The sequence below is a fragment of the Schistocerca gregaria genome, chromosome X (assembly GCF_023897955.1).
Source record: "Schistocerca gregaria isolate iqSchGreg1 chromosome X, iqSchGreg1.2, whole genome shotgun sequence".
Lineage (NCBI taxonomy): Eukaryota > Metazoa > Arthropoda > Insecta > Orthoptera > Acrididae > Schistocerca > Schistocerca gregaria.
In genome coordinates this window covers 139,281,264-139,303,644 of record NC_064931.1, presented here as the reverse complement: position 1 = coordinate 139,303,644, position 22,381 = coordinate 139,281,264, and the positions used below count along the sequence as shown (strand labels likewise).

Below are 22,381 nucleotides of genomic sequence, written 5' to 3'. Positions count from 1 at the left end.
CAATCTGAAACACTCCACAGAGGTGAGAAATATGGTTGCAGAGACAAGGCCTAGCCTTAAGAAGAAGAAGAAGAAGAAGAAGAAGAAGAAGAAGATGATGATGATGATGATGATGATGATGATGATGATGACAACAATGACAACAACGATTATGACAATGACAATTATTACGATGATGATGTGGCTGCGCATATTACTAGACAACATGACATTCAAAAGTGATAGTGAACAAGTTTACTAATACTGCTGAAAAAGCACTCCAATTGCAGCTCTTTATGTACAAAATTGGTTCCTGCTGAACGTTACTTAAATAATGTGTTCAAGTTGTTACTGCTTCCTTGGAGTAAATTTGTGTTGAGTTTACTGGTTGTGTTGTACTTATAAGTAACTACAACACATTGTCTCCGTGCAAATTTCTCCTTTGGTTTGTCCTCCGTTTGTTCTCACAAAGGCTGATGGCATTACGGAGGACATTTTACATCAGTTGGTCAAACTGCATGAATCATTCACCATGCCGTGGCACTAACAATCACAGCACTGGAAAATCAAACTCGGGTACTTCAATCAATGGCTTTTGTTTTGTCTAAGTCGGCAGGCTGCTCAATTGATGTCACCTGCTGTTTTGCCCTCCACGGCTCCCATGGTTTGTCCGCCAACCTTTTCTACATACTATGATCCCATTCAGGAATGGGACACATACAAGAAGCGTATGCTACAACACTTTTTTGGGATTACTGATGCTACTGCATTCCATGCCTTGTTCCTTTCACAGATATCACCTAGTATATATCAAGTTCTATGTCAGCTCGCCCCTTGGCAGGATCCATCTTCTTCAACGTTTGACCAAATATGTGAATTACTTCAAAAATACTACAGTAAGCGCACCGATGTTAATGCATCCTGGGTTAAGTTTTGGTTGGTTGGTTTGGGATATAAAGGGACCAAACTGCAGGGTCATCAGTCCCTTAAGTTCTACCATTACAGGAAGTAATCACATTAATCCTATTTACATGGGCGGCTGAGCCCCATGGGTTAAGTCACAATCGTCATTTTGTGTCGGATACGATACAGACCTCTATGCTGATCAGGTAGTGAGAGATGTTAACATCCATTTAGCTCCACATTGTGAGGTGCTGGTTCTCTAAACTTTCTCAGCAGTGGTCTCAGAAATGAATGTCTTCTACCCACCAGGGGCTCCCGAAGCACATCCATAACACTTACATGCAGATTGAACCTACTGGTAAAAAATATAGCAGCTTCCCTCTGAATTGCTTCAACGTCTTCTTTCAATCTGACCTGGTGTAGATCCCAAACACTCAAGCAGCACTCAAGAATAGGTCACATAGTGTCCTATATGCAGTCTCCTTTAAAGATGAACAACACTTTCCTAAAATTGTTCCAATAAACGGAAGTCTACCATTCACCTTCTCTATCAAAATCCTCACACATTTGTACCATTTCATATTGCTTCGCAGTGTTATGCCCAGATATTTAAACGACATGACTGTGTCAAGCAGGACACTACTAATTCTGTAGCCGGACATTAAGGGTTTGTTTTTCCTACTCATCCGCATTATCTTACACTTTACTACATTAAGATCCAGCTGATATTGATCACACCACACACCAACTAGAAATTTTGTGTAGTTCATCTTGTATCAACCTTGATTAACTTATTTTCACCACCTTCCTGTACACCACAGCATCATTGGCGAACAACCGCAGACTGCTGCCCACTCTGTCTGCTAGATCATTTATGTATACAGAAAATAGCAACGGTCCTATCACACTTCCCTGGGGCACTCCTAATGTTACACCTGTCTCCGATGAATACTCACCATCAAGGACAACATACTGGGTTCTATTACTTAAGAAGTGTTTGGGCCAGTCACACATCTGGGAGCCTATTCCTTATGCATGTACCGTCATTAACAGTTTGCAGTGGGGTACCGTGTCAAATATTTTTGTAAATCTAGAAAAAACAGAATCTGCCTGTTGCCCTCCATCCATAGTTCACAGCATATCATGTGAGAAAAGAGCAAGCTGGGCTTTGCATAAGTGATACTTTCTACAGCCATGTTAATTTGTGGGCAAGAGCTTTTCGGTCTCCAGGAAATTTATTAACTCAGACTATGCTCCAGAATATGTAGCAAACCAATGTTATGGATATTGGTCTGTAATTTTGTGGATCTGTTCTTTTACCCTTCTTATATATGGGAGTCTGAACACTATCTTCCTAAGGGGCTCCATAACATGCCTAACACTGGAGCTCCCAATAACTGGCAAACCCCTGCCCACAAGTTCCTGATTGGACCCCTGCTGAAAGAACAGCCACCTGTTCATTCACAAGGTGAATAGGCAAGGCCTATGGCTGGCCTCCACATTGGCCATCCATCTCTAGTGGCGCGAACGCATTACCACTGCCACTCATCCTGCGGGTCCACTGCGTCATGTACACTAGAAGATGTCTCGGCAGTAAAGCCCTGGGGCGAAACAAGCGATACCTGAGGTGTCCCATGCTTGCCGGGGGATCTCATCCGAGATGTGGAGGAGGCCCTACCGGCGGCGATAGAGAGCACTGGGTGCAAATTGTTGCTCATGTCGGCACCAATGACTCTTGCCGTCTGGGTTCAGAGGTGATCCTCAGTTCGTACAGGCGGTTGGCGGAGTTGGTGAAGGTGGAAAGCCTCGCTCGTGGGGTGGAATCAGAGCTAACTATTTGTAGTATCGTTCCGAGAACCGATCGCGGTCCTCTGGTTTGGAGCCGAGTGGAAGGCTTAAACCAGAGGCTCAGACGATTCTGCGGAGAGCTGGGGTGCAAATTTCTCGACCTCTGCTATCGGGTGGAGAAATGCAGGGTCCCCCTGAATAGGTCAGGCGTGCACTACACGCCGGAAGCGGCTACGAGGGTAGCGGAGTACGTGTGGAGTGCACATGGGGTTTTTTTAGGTTAGAGAATTCCCTCCCTAGGCCCGACAAGACGCCTCCTGAGACGCGGCAAGGCAGGAGTAGGCAAAATGCAACAAGGAATAACAATATTAATGTGCTAATAGTAAACTGCAGGAGCGTCTATAGAAAGGTCCCAGAACTGCTCTCATTAATAAATGGTCACAACGCCCATATAGTACTAGGAACAGAAAGTTGGCTGAAACCAGACGTAAACAGTAATGAAATCCTAAACTCTGATTGGAATGTATACCGCAGAGATAGGCTGGACAGTGAAGGGGGAGGCGTGTTTATAGCGATAAGAAGTGCAATAGTATCGAAGGAAATTGACGGAGATTCGAATTGTGAAATGATTTGGGTGAAGGTCACGGTTAAAGGAGGCTCAGACATGGTAATTGGATGTCTCTATAGGCCCCCGGGCTCAGCAGCTGTTGTGGCTCAGCACCTGAAGAATAATTTGGAAAATATTTCGAGTAGGTTTCCCCACCATGTTATAGTTCCGGGTGGAGATTTTAATTTGCCGGATATAGACTGGGAGACTCAAACGTTCATAACGGGTGACAGGGACAAAGAATCCAGTGAAATATTTTTAAGTGCTTTATTCGAAAACTACCTTGAGCAGTTAAACAGAAAACTGACTCGTGGCGATAATATATTAGACCTTCTGGTGACAAACAGACCCGAACTATTTGAATCAGTTAATGCAGAACAGGGAATCAGCGATCATAAAGCGGTTACTGCATCGATGATTTCAGCCGTAAATAGAAATATTAAAAAAGGTAGGAAGATTTTTCTGTTTAGCAAAAGTGACAAAAAGCAGATTACAGAGTACCTGACGGCTCAACACAAAAGTTTTGTCTCAAGTGCAGATAGTGTTGAGGATCAGTGGACAAAGTTCAAAACCATGGTACAATATGCGTTAGATGAGTATGTGCCAAGCAAGATCGTAAGAGATGGAAAAGAGCCACCGTGGTACAACAACCGAGTTAGAAAACTGCTGCGGAAGCAAAGGGAACTTCACAGCAAACATAAACATAGCCAAAGCCTTGCAGACAAACAAAAATTACGCGAAGCGAAATGTAGTGTGAGGAGGGCTATGCGAGAGGCTTTCAATGAATTCGAAAGTAAAGTTCTATGTACTGACTTGGCAGAAAATCCTAAGAAATTTTGGTCCTATGTCAAAGCGGTAGGTGGATCAAAACAAAATGTCCAGACACTCTGTGACCAAAATGGTACTGAAACAGAGGATGACAGACTAAAGGCCGAAATACTAAATGTCTTCTTCCAAAGCTGTTTCACAGAGGAAGACTGCACTGTGATTCCTTCTCTAGATTGTCGCACAGTTGACAAAATGGTAGATATCGAAGTAGACGACAGAGGGATAGAGAAACAATTAAAATCGCTCAAAAGAGGAAAGGCCGCTGGTCCTGATGGGATACCAGTTCGATTTTACACAGAGTACGCGAAGGAACTTGCCCCCCTTCTTGCAGCGGTGTACCGTAGGTCTCTAGAAGAGCGAAGCGTTCCAAAGGATTGGAAAAGGGCACAGGTCATCCCCGTTCTCAAGAAGGGACGTCGAACAGATGTGCAGAACTATAGACCTATATCTCTAACGTCGATCAGTTGTAGAATTTTGGAACACGTATTATGTTCGAGTATAATGTCTTTTCTGGAGACTAGAAATCTACTCTGTAGGAATCAGCATGGGTTTCGAAAAAGACGATCGTGTGAAACCCAGCTCGCGCTATTCGTCCACGAGACTCAGAGGGCCTTAGACACGGGTTCACAGGTAGATGCCGTGTTTCTTGACTTCCGCAAGGCGTTTGACACAGTTCCCCACAGTCGTTTAATGAACAAAGTAAGAGCATACGGACTATCAGATCAATTGTGTGATTGGATTGAGGAGTTCCTAGATAACAGAACGCAGCACGTCATTCTCAATGGAGAGAAGTCTTCCGAAGTAAGAGTGATTTCAGGTGTGCCGCAGGGGAGTGTCATAGGACCGTTGCTATTCACAATATACATAAATGACCTGGTGGATGACATCGGAAGTTCACTGAGGCTTTTTGCAGATGATGTTGTGGTGTATCGAGAGGTTGCAACAATGGAAAATTGTACTGAAATGCAGGAGGATCTGCAGCGAATTGACGCATGGTGCACGGAATGGCAATTGAATCTCAATGTAGCGAAGTGTAATGTGATGCGAATACATAGAAAGGTAGGTCCCTTATCATTTAGCTACAAAATAGCAGGTCAGCAACTGGAAGCAGTTAATTCCATAAATTATCTGGGAGTACGCATTAGGAGTGATTTAAAATGGAATGATCATATAAAGTTGATCGTCGGTAAAGCAGATGCCAGACTGAGATTCATTGGAAGAATCCTAAGGAAATGCAATCCGACAACAAAGGAAGTAGGTTACAGTACGCTTGTTCGCCCAATGCTTGAATACTGCTCAGCAGTGTGGGATCCGCACTAGGTAGGGTTGATAGAAGAGATAGAGAAGATCCAACGGAGAGCAGCGCGCTTCGTTACAGGATCATTTAGTAATTGCGAAAGCGTTACGGAGATGATAGATAAACTCCAGTGGAAGACTCTGCAGGAGAGACGCTCAGTAGCTCGGTACGGGCTTTTGTTAAAGTTTCGAGAACATACCTTCACCGAAGAGTCAAGCAGTATATTGCTCCCTTCTACGTATATCTCGCGAAGAGACCATGAGGATAAAATCAGAGAAATTAGAGCCCACACAGAAGCATACCGACAATCCTTCTTTCCACGTACAATACGAGACTGGAATAGAAGGGAGAACCGATAGAGGTACTCAGGGTACCCTCCGCCACACACCGTCAGGTGGCTTGCGGAGTACGGATGTAGATGTAGATGTAGATCTCTTGTCACCACTACAACCTGTGGCAGCCTGAAGGTGAATGATCGCAGCCAAAACCACTTTCAACTGTTTGCGAACTGCGGCCAGCTCCCCCTGCATCCGCACACAGCAGGCATCCTAACAAGAAAAACTGAAGAGTAAACAGTAAAAGCTGGCAAAAACCTATGTAAGCAATTTATTACCCTCCTGACATGTAACCGATGGACACTGACACCTCAATGAACTATGTAGTTGGGTGTTCAAAAGAAATGAGAACTGAGCTACAAACTGCCTGAATTTACACTTACAATGGACTCGCATTCGGAAGGACGACGGTTCAATCCCGCGTCCGGCCATCCTGATTTAGGTTTTCTGTGATTTCCCTAAATCGTTCCAGGCAAATGCCAGGATGGTTCCTTTCAAAGGGCACGGCCAACTTCCTTCCCTGCATTTCCCTAATCCGATGAGACCGATGACATCGCTGTCTGGTTTCCTTCCCCAAAACAACTAACCAATTTACACTTATTGCTTATGCTACAAAAATGCTGACTCTTGCTCAGACTTGGTACTCTCAGATAGAGAAGAAATTCCATGTTTTTCTCTGTGGTACCAATCATATACCACTGGTTTCCTTATTCAGTCCTTCTCCATTGTTACCAGATAAAGCGGCACAGAGCATTCAACATTGGATTCTTTTCCTTTTGTGTTACAACTAAAAGATTTACTTCCGCCCTACGAATCAACGCACAAATGCTGATGCTTTGTCCAGCCTGCAAGCCGTTCCAGACCCATGATTTGATCAAGAGGAATTGCTTTGTTTCCACATTGATGTCACCTCAAAAAAGTCAGTTGAGGGTTTTCCATGGTTCACAAAGTCAGTAGCTTTGTATCCTGTTTTGCGGGAAGTCTTAACATTCGTACAACATGGTTGGCCTGATTCATCTCCTCGTCCTCGTGCGCCCGACCCCCCCCCCCCCCCATCCTCCATAATTATTACATCTTTCAACATTAATTCTCTGTTATGGATGGTGTTCTGCCTTTAGGCACAAATCACGGGGCCCCTCAGGTAGTCATCCCCTCAGTGCTACATTTGTAGGTTCTCCGTTTCTTACACGCAGAAGTTAGGGGTGTATCACGGAAACAAGCATTGGCCCATCGACACGCGTTTTGGCCCCGCTTGGATGGTGATGTTACCCATCTGCTTGCCTCCTGTTCACAGTGTGCGACGCGCAAAGCTAATCTCCCTGGTTGTCTTCATCATCATCTCCTTGACCAATGCCGTCGTATGCACGGAAGGGTATAAATGTGGATTTGGCTGGCCCCTTTCTCATGATTATTGGCTGTTGGTCGTTGGCACATATCCCCATTTTCTGTATGTTGTTCATTGTGTTTCCACATCTACAACTGCCACTGTCACAGCCTTACCTTTTTTTTTTTTTTTTTTTTTTTTTTTTTGGGCGGCTTGCCCACAATTTTGGTGTCCAATAACAGTTCACAATTCTCATTGCAAGAGTTTGCAGCATTTTGCAACTCCAATGGCATCCGTCACATCCTCGCCCCATGAGGCAGAATGCCTAGTGCGAACGATAAAAACTCAGATGAAAAAGTATGTAGCCATCTCTTCATCCGACGTTGCCTTAGATAGGTTTCCATCCTCACACTGTTTCATGCCATTTGGTGAGAAGAGCCCAGTGGAACTACTCCACGGGTGCCAGCTGACGACACTGCTACACCTTTTGCGTCCTATACTTAAGACATCAACCCATGCAGCTGCTACGCCTCTTCCAGCTGGGTGTGGCCGTCTGGGCACGCAGTTTCAGATGTCACCCTAAATGGATTCCACCTGTCATCATCTGAAGCTGAGGTAGCATCTCTGTGACATCTGCAAAAAGGACAACCCCTGCTCGTGGCACCATGATCAGGTTTGCCTTCACATTGAGACTGGATGTCCCTGATGTCGCAGCATCGTCTCTGAGCCCATACACATCAGGCATCACATCACCTGTTTCTGCCGGTTCTCCACTCCCATATCGGCGAGGGCATCTATCTTTGGTGGCCACACCAGCAGTTCCTCTGTTGCTTCCAACACCGTTGTGAGGGATTTCGTCACCCATTCCTGAGCAACCACTAATACCAGTATCATCAGCACCACATGCCAATGCCCGAGGTTGACACACAAACAGACCTGGCATCGCCAATGTTGCCATATGGTTCGACATAGGGAAGTGTGCACAGAATGTGAGACCGTATGCTCCCAATGCCACATGCCACCTTAGCCAGAGCCCAGCAGACGAAAAGGGCAGCATGGTCATGTCATGAACCCGTGATGTCCCTGAGTGACGAGAGAAAGAGAATCACAATTACAGCCTGCCATGGGCCCCAGTCTATTTTAAGGCTAGAAAAGCCACACTCAGAGTCTGTTCTCTGTGTGTATTGCTACAGATCTTTGTATACGAAATACATTCTGGCTGAATGTTACTTTAATACCATGTTCAAGATGTTAATGCTTCCGTGGAATAAAGTAGCATTCAGTGTACTGGCCGTGTTGTACTTATACCTAATCACAAAAAGAAAGTTATGAGTTTTCCATTAATTCCCAGTTCTGAACATGTAACTTCACTGATGGCTCTTATCCTCTACAGGAGCAGAAACATATCCTTAACATAAAAGGAGTAAAACTACATACAATGGTATTTTATTGCAGTTTAGTTTAGTCAGTGAAAATTATTCTTCAAAAAATTATTCATTCTATTATTCTATTGCAGCTCTATGTGGTATTTTATTGCAGTTTAGTTTAGTCAGTGAAAATTATTATTCAATAACTTATTCTTTCTATTATTCTATTCCAGCTCATGGTTTGCCTGACTTGTTACTTCATGGGAACTTTAACCAAACCACAACCACTTTCCAAGTAACTTTTTCCACCAACAAAATATCAGCCAAGTCATCAAAAGTTCCACTACAGGAAAGGCAACTGCACTAACAGCACCAAAGATGTCACTAGCACAACTATTTAAACAATCACCAGTCAAGGAAATGAATACCTCAACATATGAAAACAGTTATGCAGTAAACTCACATTATCTTGTTGCTGAAAAAAGTATATATTGCAATGCTCTTCAAAGCAGCCACAATAATCGACCAACTTACCACATTTCTTGCTGCGTTGATCTGTTTTTCAATGTCTTTAAGCAGAAAACCAAGAATTCCTTCTCGATCATTTCCCTTTTGATCCAACTTGGTAGCCAGAAGCTGTAAATTAATTTAGCAGTTGATCATGCTTATAAAAATTAATATTCCACAACAGCACTGAACAAGCTTTATTAATAACAATTCATTTTCCAACACTTACCAAGCAAAAGTAATGCACAGTGATTTTTCCTCTGCAGTACAGCTTCCCATACTGACAATCTTCTTCCACATCCGAGTGACAGAAGATGCAAGTCAATGAATCTCTTCCACGTTTGGCTTCTAATTTCTCTACAAAACAAAGGGAAATAAGTTAATAGGTCACAGATCCAAATTTCAGAGAGCTAATGCAACCTAAAAATATGTTATACTAAGCATTTTAAGTGATTGTGGTACAAACACAACACATCTCACTACTTGATACGAAAAATCACCAGGAATGGGCAAATCAACACAAATTATTATCAAACATCAAAAATGATTTATGGAAGCAGCAATATTAGAATGGTGGACAACCAGTTGTGTCACTCACTACTCAATATAATCTCCAATAATACATGGGCCCTTCACATATTACTTAGTCTAAGGACAAAATAGGATTCTCAACCAATCATTAGTTCACACTGTTAAATAATACTGCTAACTCATTCAACAAGTAAATGAGAGCAATTCAGTTCTTAATCCTATACAAGTAATCTCTCTCTCTCTCTCTCTCTCTCTCTCTCTCTCTCTCTCTCTCTCTCTCTCTCTCCCCCCCCCCCCCCCCCCCGCACGTGTGTGTGTGTGTGTGTGTGTGTGTGTGTGTGTGTGTGTGTGTGTGTCTGCTATATTCTGTCAGTTGTTGCCTTTACTACCACAGTACATTCACTTAAGACTGAATATAGCTGCTGAAATGTCTGTCAATCAGGTAGCTGCTCTCATTGTGCTATTCAGGAACACCTCCAACCCTTGCTACCCACCTACTCAAAAAATGAAATTTGAAAGACCGAAGTTTCCCTATGTCATGGATGAAGTACCTGTGGTCCACAGAAAAACTGCACTTTCAAGTGCACCAGCAGATCATAATTCAAGAAAGCATAGATCACATAATGTGCTAAATAAGGACTAGAATTAAACTCTTGTAATGTGCAGGGAGAAACAGCATCAAATGGATGAGAAATGTTGAGAAACAAAGAAACAGTTCACGACATTAACAGATAATTCAGTTTGTACTCAATGTTTCAGCTACATTTACTATCATATTAATTTTTAAACAACATTGAGTGTGAGCTTACTAAATGTGCATTAATATTCTGTGAATTACTGCAAAGTATGACACAGATGGATGTTTCTCCTATTTCATTCATGGACAGATTTTCGGAGGAATTATTATTTGTATACCTCTTTGCAAGCAGTTGTTACGTATCATGTTGTCTTCAAAATTTCTACAACTGCTTCATAGTTGTCTGAAGAATATTAGTAGTTTGAAAGGAGTTTGACTCAGGTCCAGATGCAATGGTATACAATTTAGAATTACCCTCCTTGGTCTTAAGGCATTATCAAGTGTTTGGAGAACACTTTAACACAAATGGGAGATTGCTGTCCAACAGACTACATACATATGGTATTGTGTATAATATGGTAGTAGACAGTTGATTTCATATCCTCACCAGATATCAATATGAACACAGATGAGAAAAAAGCCAATACAGCATGGAGCACACCACTACCTAAGAGTACAAAGCTCCACTCCATACCACTACCTAATAGTATAAAGCTCCACTTTAAGTGCCACCAGCAGCGTGTCATGTGGGTTCACATTAGACGACCAGCTGGAGATAAAGAGTCACCTAGCACCTCATTAGATCCTAAATATCACCTACTTGTTCATAACTGGGTCTACACTCTTTGTGAACTCTGTTTATGATTGACATTGTAGACAAAGTGTTTGGAAGATAATTTTACTGCAACCTCAAGATAAAAAAGATACAATACAGAAGGCTAAAAAAATACAAGCTGCCATGTCCATGAAACTAAAATTACCTAAAAAAGGAAAGAAGTGTGTCTTATAGGACGGCTTCCGGACAGAGAGTCTTAAAGAGACACTTTCGTGATTTTCAGCGTCAATAAAATTCACTAGCAGCCGTATTCTTTAAGATATTTTCTTTTATTCTGAAAACAACCAGTTTTGGCATTTCATTTTGTCATCCTCAGGCCCCATGCACTTCTATCCAAAGCAAAAAACTTCTCGTGGAGCACCATAAATTACTGGATACCATGAATTCCAATTGTTATACAATTGCTTCGTATGAAGACGTGACAGCAATTGGTATGAAGTCAGTCGCTGTCACGTCTTTGTATGAAGCAATTATATAACAACTGGAATTCATGATAGCCAGTAATTTATGGTGCTATATGACAAGTTCTTTGCTTTGGGTAGAAGTGTATGGGGTCTGAAGATGGTGAAATGAACTGCTGAAACTGGTTGCTTTCAGAGTAAAAGAAAATATCTTAAAGTATACGGCTGCTGGCGAATTTTATTGACATTAAAAATTACTTACAAGCCGAGGTCCCCTGGCCAGAGACTTTTGTGTTTGGCTTCATATTGCATCAACAAATGGAAGACTGTCAATGTAAAAGAGTTCACAAAGACTCAGAACAATTACTGGAAAGGGAAAATGAAACTGACTCCACATAAAAATGTTATTTAGTTATCACTCAATGAGTAAACTTGAGAAAATGTCTTGTCCTGAATGTGGAACATAATTATGCAGGTTCTGAAACTCAAGTAATTATCTGAAAGCAAATAACAGCACCAGTTGCACTTTTATTGTGTACCCCCATGACAATAGATTCATAATCACTGGAAAATTGACTTGGTGACCAAAACTGGCTGTGCTGATCAAAAATAACAAGGCAAGTGGTGCTGTTATTTGATTCCAAGAAAATTTAGAAATGTATTGGAAATGAGCACCTTACCTCCCTGTTTCAATTATTCTCTAATGAACACACTGCATAAAATATCAAATCACCAAGAAATAGATGGATATCGGAGGTATACATGTGCAAGAAATTGAGTGAAGGGAGCCTTTATTTTGTCAAATCAAGTAATCATCTGCTTATCCAGTAAATCATAATAGATCCTTGATAATACTCAAGCACTTCTTTTATTCAAGAGAAACCGAAGATAACAATATATAGTTCATACTGATTGTGCTCTGGGGGAACAGCTAAAATGTTCAGTATTTTCAACTTACATAAGATGATCTACAGTTGCAATTATGTTCAGATTATATACAAGCAACAATTCCAATTAATATCACACCTGCTTGCTGCTATCAAATGTTCTCTTCCCCCTCCTCCGCCCCTACCCTGTGCACCATGCTGTAAGAAGCCCTGTCAGGGATTGGTAACCAATCAAGCCCTTGCCAGTATCTCTTTATTTTCTGCATTTAAGACAGTGCGATCCACCCAGCAGAGTTGCTTGAGCATAAAGTCTCAGTCTGCGAAATAGTGAGAAAGACAAAGCTAGGAATGTAAGTGAAAACACAAGAGACTGATTTCTGCTCATTTCTGTAGTCCTTTTTACTGCACAACTTGGAAATACATGTAGTAGGGAACAGAAGTTTCCTTTAAAGTTATGCTACTTCTGCAGATGACTCTAGCAGCCAACAGCAGGATTGAACGTCAACTTCCATCCCATTCTTAATAGTTATTCTCACCCAAACCACAAATACCCACATTGGCCTGTGACCAAGAATACATATTCTCACACTGAGATCGCCTCTTTGTTCCATAGTGGTGGCCACTGCAGTTTCCTATCAGTACACTTAACAGATTGTGGTGTCACCGCCAGACACCACGATTGATAGGTGGTAGCCGGTCCGTCAGTATACGTCGGACCCACGTGTCACCACTATTAGTGATTGCAGACCGAGTGTCGCCACACGGCAGGCCTAGAGAGAATGCGTAGCACTCACCCCAGTTGTACAGGCGACTTTGCTAGCGATGGTTCACTGCCTACATACGCTCTCATTTGCAGAGACGACAGTTTAGCATAGCCTTCAGCTACGTCATTTGCTACGACCTAGCAAGGCATCATATTCAGTTACTATGTGAACAGACCTCACGTCAGTATAGTCCTTCCCTTCTCATGCCAGCCTGCATGAGCTAAAACGCATACATTTCGACCTCCAATAGTAAGACGGTGTTGGCTCTTCAGCCCACACAACATTAATAGTGCTACCTCTTCTACTCCAAATGGCATGGCACGGCATCAGTCTCCAAGCACAAGAGCAAGGTGAGTATTTCACTGTGTGGCATGTGAGGCTGCATGTTATCACACTGTATTTATATCAGAAAAGGCTTCACTGGTTGAACAGCATTTCCCCAACTAATGCATATTGGGCTGGAATCTGACAGTTCTACACCCAGGGTGCTAGTTGTAGGGAACACTAGAATATAACACACAGCTTGTGACTGGGATGCACCAGCTTTAGATACAAAAGGAACCATGAAGTGCTCGTTGGTAATCTGTCGAGGCCCTTTCTCAAAACAAAAGTGATGGAAAACTTACATGCCAAGATGACCACTGTTTCCCATGGGAGGGATCTTGATTTAATTAATACGGGAAGACAAAAACAAGAGCAGTGTTAACCCACTGTTGCCTGTAGAAAACCTGATTTTATTGAGCAGCTTCACTCCCTGTGATCCCAGTAAAGCCAACCATTACCCTCAAAAAGTAGTTCAAGGTCCTTTATTAGTTCTTTACTAGACAATTTCTACAGGCTTTAATAACCTAAATATTCTGTTTCTTTTGCTCTCCAGAGCTTTGCACTGGAAGATTAGGTGTAGTGATCCTGTGATTCCAGCAAAGCCAACCGATATCCTCAAAAAGTAGTTCAAGGCCCTTTATTAGTTCCTTATTAGATACAATTTCTCCAAGCTTTAATGACCCAAATATCCTGTGTCTTAACCCTTCAGAGCTTTCCATTGGAAGATTACATGTAGTCTACACTTTGAAGGGCTTCTTCCTCTGTACCCATTGTGTGTAGGTCTCTCTTACAGTTCCCATGGACAGTCATAAGTCCTACCAGGAGTTTAATCTGTCTCATATTCAAGTTCAGGATTACAGAACTTCTCTTGAAACATGGCTTCAGCATCATTAGCTCTCCATGTTTTTGGGTTATCATCCAATGTTCTACATGCTGCCTCCTCATCCAATAATGTAATGCTGATTTTATCATCACCTTAGTGGTTGTTAGGACAGGTTGTGTTCCAATAAATGGAGTCGTCACTCCTGTCCTGGCCAGTCTATCAGATTATTCACTGGCATTTAATTCTTGAGTGACCCAAGACCCACAGCAACCCTGCTGTTTTCCCCTAGTCTCACAAGGGCTTCATGGCATTCTGCAACAATATTATTTCTTTCTTATCTCAGACTTTATGTCTGGTCAGAAGTAGAAAGTGATGCGGTCCTTGATCAAGCGTGACTTCCTTTAAACTGTACGGTATATGTTATATTGCATTTAGGAACTTTCGGGTAATCTAACATGTATCAGTATTGCATTGATGTACTGGTGGATATTGTGTGGTATGACTCCTGTAGTTGATAGTATAATTGGTATAATGTCAACTTTATCCTGATGCCACATATCCTTGACTTCCTCAGCCAGTTGGATGTAATTTTCAATTTTTTCTCCTGTTTTCTTTTGTATATTTGTTGTATTGGGTATGGATATTTCGATTAGTTGTGTTAATTTCTTCTTTTTATTGGTGAGTATGATGTCAGGTTTGTTATGTGGTGGTGTTTTATCTGTTATAATGGTTCTGTTCCAGTATAATTTGTATTCATCATTCTCCAGTACATTTTGTGGTACATACTTGTATGTGGGAACGTGTTTATGTTGTAAGGCAAGCTGTTGATGTATTATTTTTGCTACATTGTCATGTCTTCTGGGGTATTCTGTATTTGCTAGTATTGTACATCCACTTGTGATGTGATCTACTGTTTCTATTTGTTGTTTGCAAAGTCTGCATTTATCTGTTGTGGTATTGGGATTTTTAATAATATGCTTGCTGTAATATCTGGTGTTTATTGTTTGATCGTGTATTACAATCATGAATCCTTCCGTCTCACTGTATATATTGCCTTTTCTTAGCCATGTGTTGGATGCGTCTTGATCGATGTGTGGCTGTGTTAGATGATACGGGTGCTTGCCATGTAGTGTTTTCTTTTTCCAATTTACTTTCTTCGTATCGGTTGATGTTATGTGATCTAAAGGGTTGTAGAAGTGGTTATGAAATTGCAGTGATGTAGCCAATGTCTTTATATGAGTGATTGCTTTGTGTATTTTGCCAGTTTCTGCTCGTTCTAGAAAGAATTTTCTTAAATTGTCTACCAGTCCATAATGTAGGTTTTTTATGTCGATAAATCCCCTTCCTTTCTGCTTAATGTGAATCTTTCTGTTGCTGAATGTATGTGATGTATTCTATATTTGTGGCATTGTGATCGTGTAAGTGTATTGAGTGCTTCTAGGTCTGTGCTACTCCATTTCACTACTCCAAATGAGTAGGTCAATATTGGTATAGCATAAGTATTTATACACTCCTGGAAATGGAAAAAAGAACACATTGACACCGGTGTGTCAGACCCACCATACTTGCTCCGGACACCGCGAGAGGGCTGTACAAGCAATGATCACACGCACGGCACAGCGGACACACCAGGAACCGCGGTGTTGGCCGTCGAATGGCGCTACATGCGCAGTTTTGTGCACCGCCGCCGTCAGTGTCAGCCAGTTTGCCGTGGCATACGGAGCTCCATCGCAGTCTTTAACACTGGTAGCAAGCCGCGACAGCGTGGACGTGAACCGTATGTGCAGTTGACGGACTTTGAGCGAGGGCGTATAGTGGGCATGCGGGAGGCCGGGTGGACGTACCGCCGAATTGCTCAACACGTGGGGCGTAAGGTCTCCACAGTACATCGATGTCGCCAGTGGTCGGCGGAAGGTGCACGTGCCCATCGACCTGGGACCGGACCGCAGCGACGCACGGATGAACGCCAAGACCGTAGGATCCTACGCAGTGCCGTAGGGGACCGCACCGCCACTTCCCTGCAAATTAGGGACACTGTTGCTCCTGGGGTATCGGCGAGGACCATTCGCAACCGTCTCCATGAATCTGGGCTACGGTCCCGCACACCGTTAGGCCGTCTTCCGCTCACGCCCCAACATCGTGCAGCCCGCCTCCAGTGGTGTCGCGACAGGCGTGAATGGAGGGACGAATGGAGATGCGTCGTCTTCAGCGATGAGAGTCGCTTCTGCCTTGGTGCCAATGATGATCGTATGCGTGTTTGGCGCCGTGCAGGTGAGCGCCACAATCAGGACTGCATACGACCGAGGCACACAGAGCCAACACCCGGCATCATGGTGTGGGGAGCGATCTCCTACACTGGCCATACACCTCTGGTGATCGTCGAGGGGACACTGAATAGTGCACGGTACATCCAAACCGTCATCGAACCCATCATTCTACCATTCCTAGACCGGCAAGGGAACTTGCTGTTCCAACAGGACAATGCACGTCCGCATGTATCCCGTGCCACCCAACGTGCTCTAGAAGGTGTAAGTCAACTACCCTGGCCAGCAAGATCTCCGGATCTGTCCCCCATATAGCATGTTTGGGACTGGATGAAGCGTCGTCTCACGCGGTCTGCACGTCCAGCACGAACGCTGGTCCAACTGAGGCGCCAGGTGGAAACGGCATGGCAAGCCGTTCCACAGGGCTACATCCAGCATCTCTACGATCGTCTCCATGGGAGAATAGCAGCCTGCATTGCTGCGAAAGGTGGATATACACTGTACTAGTGCCGACATTGTGCATGCTCTGTTGCCTGTGTCTATGTGCCTGTGGTTCTGTCAGTGTGATCATGTGATGTATCTGACCCCAGGAATGTGTCAATAAAGTTTCCCCTTCCTGGGACAATGAATTCACGGTGTTCTTATTTCAATTTCCAGGAGTGTAGCTTTTGTTTTGTTTCTTGCTGTCAATTCTGTTTTCAGTATTTATTTTAGTCTTTGTCTATATTTTTCTTTTAGTTCTTTTTTAATATTTGTATTATCTATTCCTATTTTTTGTCTGTATCATAGATATTTATAGGCATCTGTTTTTTCCATCGCTTCTATGCAGTCGCTGTGGTTATCCAATATGTAATCTTCTTGTTTAGTGTGTTTTCCCTTGACTATGCTATTTTTGTCTGTTCCAAAAGCCATATTTATATCATTGCTGAATACTTCTGTTATCTTTAGTAATTGGTTGAGTTGTTGATTTGTTGCTGCCAGTAGTTTTACATCATCCATGTGTAATTTCGTGTGGGTATGTTCCAGTAATGTTGTATCCATAATTTGCATTATTTAGCATGTTGGATAGTGGGTTCAGAGCAAGGCAGAACCAGAAAGGACTTAATGAGTATCCTTGGTATATTCCACGCTTAATCTGTATTGGCTGTGATGTGATATTATTTGAATTTGTTTGGATATTAAGTGTGGTTTTCCAATTTTTCATTACTATGTTTAGGAACTGTATCAATTTAGGATTTACTCTGTATATTTCCAATATTTGTAGTAACCACGAGTGGGGTACACTATCAAAAGCTTTTCGGTAATCAATGTATGCGTAGTGTAGCGACCTTTGTTTAGTTTTAGCTTGATATGTTACCTTTGCACCTGTTATCAGTTGCTCTTTACATCCTCGTGCTCCTTTGCAAGAGCCTTTTTGTTCTTCATTTATAATTTTGTTCTGTGTTGTATGTGTCATTAATTTCTGTGTAATGACTGAAGTTAATATTTTGTATATTGTTGGTAGGCATGTTATGGGGCAGTATTTAGCTGGGTTTGCTGTGTCTGCTTGATCTTTAGGTTTCATATAACTTATTCCATGTGTAAGTGTATCAGGGAATGTGTATGGGTCTGCAATATAACTGTTAAATAATTTAGTTAGATGTGAATGAGTTGAGGTGAACTTCTTTAGCCAGAAATTTGCTATTTTATCTTTTCCACGGGCTTTCCAATTGTGAGCAGAATTAATTGCTTTGGTGACTTCATGTTGCAAAATTATCACTTCAGGCATTTGTGGTATCATCTTGTATGTGTCTGTTTCTGCTTCTATCCAACGTGCATGCCTGTTATGTTGTACCGGGTTTGACCATATGTTGCTCCAGAAGTGTTCCATGTCTGTTATGTTTGGTGGATTGTCTATTTTAATGTGTGTGTTATCTATTGTCTGGTAAAATTTCTTTTAGTTTGTGTTGAATGTTTGGTTTTGTTTCCTTCTATTTTCACTTTTTTTGTATCTTCTAAGTCGTTTGGCCAATGCTTGTAATTTCTGCTTCTTTTCATCTAATTGCTCTATCGCTTCTTGTTGTGAGATTTTACCTAACATTTTTCATTTTTTGTCTGATATTTCTTATAAATTGTGTTAGCTGTCCAATGTCTTTTTCTCAGTTTTTCTATTCTGATCTGTAGCCTGCGTTGCCATGCTGGTTTTGTGGGTTTCTTCTGTGTGTTGGTTGGTTCTGATCTCTGCCTAGTGTGTATATTTAGTGTAATGAGTGCTCCTATATAAACCAGTAGTTGTAACTCTTCCATAGTTGTGTTTTCATTTATTTTGTTGTGTATGATTGTGTTGATAGTTTTTATTGTTGTTTCGACATTTGTGTTATTTGGCGGTCTATGCAAGAACGGTCTAATGTCTGTATTCGTGTCTTTGTATTCTATATATGTCAGCTGAAATTTTTCTTCTATATCTAACATGTCCCCCCCCTATGAACCATGGACCTTGCCGTTGGTGGGGAGGCTTGCGTGCCTCAGCGATACAGATGGCCGTACCGTAGGTGCAACCACAACGGAGGGGTATCTGTTGAGAGGCCAGACAAACGTGTGGTTCCTGAAGAGGGGCAGCAGCCTTTTCAGTAGTTGCAGGGGCAACAGTCTGGATGATTGACTGATCTGGCCTTGCAACGTTAACCACAACGGCCTTGCTGTGCTGGTACTGCGAACGGCTGAAAGCAAGGGGAAACTACAGCTGTAATTTTTCCCGGGGACATGCAGCCTTACTGTATGATTAAATGATGATGGCATCCTCTTGGGTAAAATATTCCGGAGGTAAAATAGTCCCCCATTCGGATCTCCGGGCGGGGACTACTCAGGAGGATGTCGTTATCAGGAGAAAGAAAACTGGCGTTCTACGGATCGGAGCGTGGAATGTCAGATCCCTTAATCGGGCAGGTAGGTTAGAAAATTTAAAAAGGGAAATGGATAGGTTAAAGTTAGATATAGTGGGAATTAGTGAAGTTCGGTGGCAGGAGGAACAAGACTTCTGGTCAGGTGACTACAGGGTTATAAACACAAAATCAAATAGGGGTAATGCAGGAGTAGGTTTAATAATGAATAGGAAAATAGGAATGCGGGTAAGCTACTACAAACAGCATAGTGAACGCATTATTGTGGCCAAGATAGATACGAAGCCCACACCTACTACAGTAGTACAAGTTTATATGCCTACTAGCTCTGCAGATGATGAAGAAATTGAAGAAATGTACGATGAAATAAAAGAAATTATTCAGATAGTGAAGGGAGACGAAAATTTAATAGTCATGGGTGACTTGAATTCGTCAGTAGGAAAAGGGAGAGAAGGAAAAATTTTAGGTGAATATGGATTGGGGCTAAGAAATGAAAGAGGAAGCCGCCTGGTAGAATTTTGTGCAGAGCATAACTTAATCATAGCTAACACTTGGTTTAAGAATCATGAAAGAAGGTTGTATACGTGGAAGAACCCTGGAGATACTAAAAGGTATCAGATAGATTATATAATGGTAAGACAGAGATTTAGGAACCAGGTTTTAAGTTGTAAGACATTTCCAGGGGCAGATGTGGACTCTGACCACAATCTATTGGTTATGACCTGTAGATTAAAACTGAAGAAACTGCAAAAATGTGGGAAATTAAGGAGATGGGACCTGGATAAACTGAAAGAACCAGAGGTTGTACAGAGTTTCAGAGAGAGCATAAGGGAACAATTGACAGGAATAGGGGAAAGAAATACAGTAGAAGAAGAATGGGTAGCTCTGAGGGATGTAGTAGTGAAGGCAGCAGAGGATAAAGTAGGTACAAAGACGAGGGCTGCTAGAAATCCTTGGGTAACAGAAGAAATATTGAATTTAATTGATGAAAGGAGTAAATATAAAAATGCAGTAAATGAAGCAGGCAAAAAGGAATACAAACGTCTCAAAAATGAGATCGACAGGAAGTGCAAAATGGCTAAACAGGGATGGCTAGAGGACAAATGTAAGGATGTAGAAGCTTATCTCACTAGGGGTAAGATAGATACGGCCTACAGGAAAATTAAAGAGACCTTTGGAGAGAAGAGAACCACGTGTATGAATATCAAGAGCTCAGATGGCAACCCAGTTCTAAGCAAAGAAGGGAAGGCAGAAAGGTGGAAGGAGTATATAGAAGGTTTATACAAGGGCGATGTACTTGAGGACAATATTATGGAAATAGAAGAGGATGTAGATGAAGACGAAATGGGAGATACGATACTGCGTGAAGAGTTTGACAGAGCACTGAAAGACCTGAGTCGAAACAAGGCTCCCGGAGTAGACAACATTCCATTAGAACTACTGACGGCCTTGGGAGAGCCAGTCATGACAAAACTCTACCAGCTGGTGAGCAAGATGTATGAGACAGGCGAAATACCCTCAGACTTCAAGAAGAATATAATAATTCCAATCCCAAAGGAAGCAGGTGCTGACAGATGTGAAAATTACCGAACTATCAGTTTAATAAGCCACGGCTGCAAAATACTAACGCGAATTCTTTACAGACGAATGGAAAAACTGGTAGATGCAGACCTCGGGGAGGATCAGTTTGGATTCCGTCGAAATGTTGGAACACGTGAGGCAATACTGACCTTACGACTTATCTTAGAAGAAAGATTAAGAAAAGGCAAACCTACGTTTCTAGCATTTGTAGACTTAGAGAAAGCTTTTGACAATGTTGACTGGAATACTCTTTTTCAAATTCTAAAGGTGGCAGGGGTAAAATACAGGGAGCGAAAGGCTATTTATAATTTGTACAGAAACCAGATGGCAGTAATAAGAGTCGAGGGGCATGAAAGGGAAGCAGTGGTTGGGAAAGGAGTGAGACAGGGTTGTAGCCTCTCCCCGATGTTATTCAATCTGTATATTGAGCAAGCAGTAAAGGAAACAAAAGAAAAATTTGGAGTAGGTATTAAAATTCATGGAGACGAAGTAAAAACTTTGAGGTTCGCCGATGACATTGTAATTCTGTCAGAGACGGCAAAGGACTTGGAAGAGCAGTTGAACGGAATGGACAGTGTCTTGAAAGGAGGATATAAGATGAACATTAACAAAAGCAAAACGAGGATAATGGAATGTAGTCAAATTAAATCGGGTGATGCTGAGGGAATTAGATTAGGAAATGAGACACTTAAAGTAGTAAAGGAGTTTTGCTATTTAGGAAGTAAAATAACTGATGATGGTCGAAGTAGAGAGGATATAAAATGTAGACTGGCAATGGCAAGGAAAGCGTTTCTGAAGAAGAGAAATTTGTTAACATCGAATATAGATTTATGTATTAGGAAGTCATTTCTGAAAGTATTTGTTTGGAGTGTAGCCATGTATGGAAGTGAAACATGGACGATAACTAGTTTGGACAAGAAGAGAATAGAAGCTTTCGAAATGTGGTGCTACAGAAGAATACTGAAGATAAGGTGGATAGATCACGTAACTAATGAGGAGGTATTGAATAGGATTGGGGAGAAGAGAAGTTTGTGGCACAACTTGACTAGAAGGAGGGATCGGTTGGTAGGACATGTTTTGAGGCATCAAGGGATCACAAATTTAGCATTGGAGGGCAGCGTGGAGGGTAAAAATCGTAGAGGGAGACCGAGAGATGAGTACACTAAACAGATTCAGAAGGATGTAGGTTGCAGTAGGTACTGGGAGATGAAGCAGCTTGCACAGGATAGAGTAGCATGGAGAGCTGCATCAAACCAGTCTCAGGACTGAAGACAACAACAACATCTAACATGTGTGTCACTTCGTGTTCTATTTGTACTTGTTCTGGTGGCAGTCTTCGCTTTCCTCTGATTGTTTAATTGATGCGTGTTGTTCTTTGTTTGTTTGCTCTGGGATGTGAGAGTCCATTACTGTATTTTCTTCTTCTCCTGATTGCACATTACCTTGTTCCAGTATTTGTTGTACTTGTTGTTTGATGTTTTCTAATTCTGACTGGGGTATCCTGTTATTTTTTATTATTACACGGATCTGATCAGCTAGTCGTTGTTCTGTTAAAAATTTTAATTCTGGGTATCTGGTAA

General features: G+C 42.1%; 1 protein-coding gene across 1 annotated transcript in view; it reads right to left on the bottom strand.

Moving 5' to 3' along the window:
- The window catches only part of LOC126298797 (uncharacterized), a 193,537-nt gene that overhangs the window by 142,783 nt on the left and 28,373 nt on the right, over window positions 1–22,381 (bottom strand). Inside the window, exons 2-3 of the mRNA XM_049990261.1 lie at window positions 9,165–9,292; window positions 8,963–9,064 (exon numbers count right to left, since the gene is read on the bottom strand). Of these exons, the coding sequence (XP_049846218.1) occupies window positions 8,963–9,064; window positions 9,165–9,292 (230 nt within the window). The remainder of the gene's footprint in view (window positions 1–8,962; window positions 9,065–9,164; window positions 9,293–22,381) is intronic.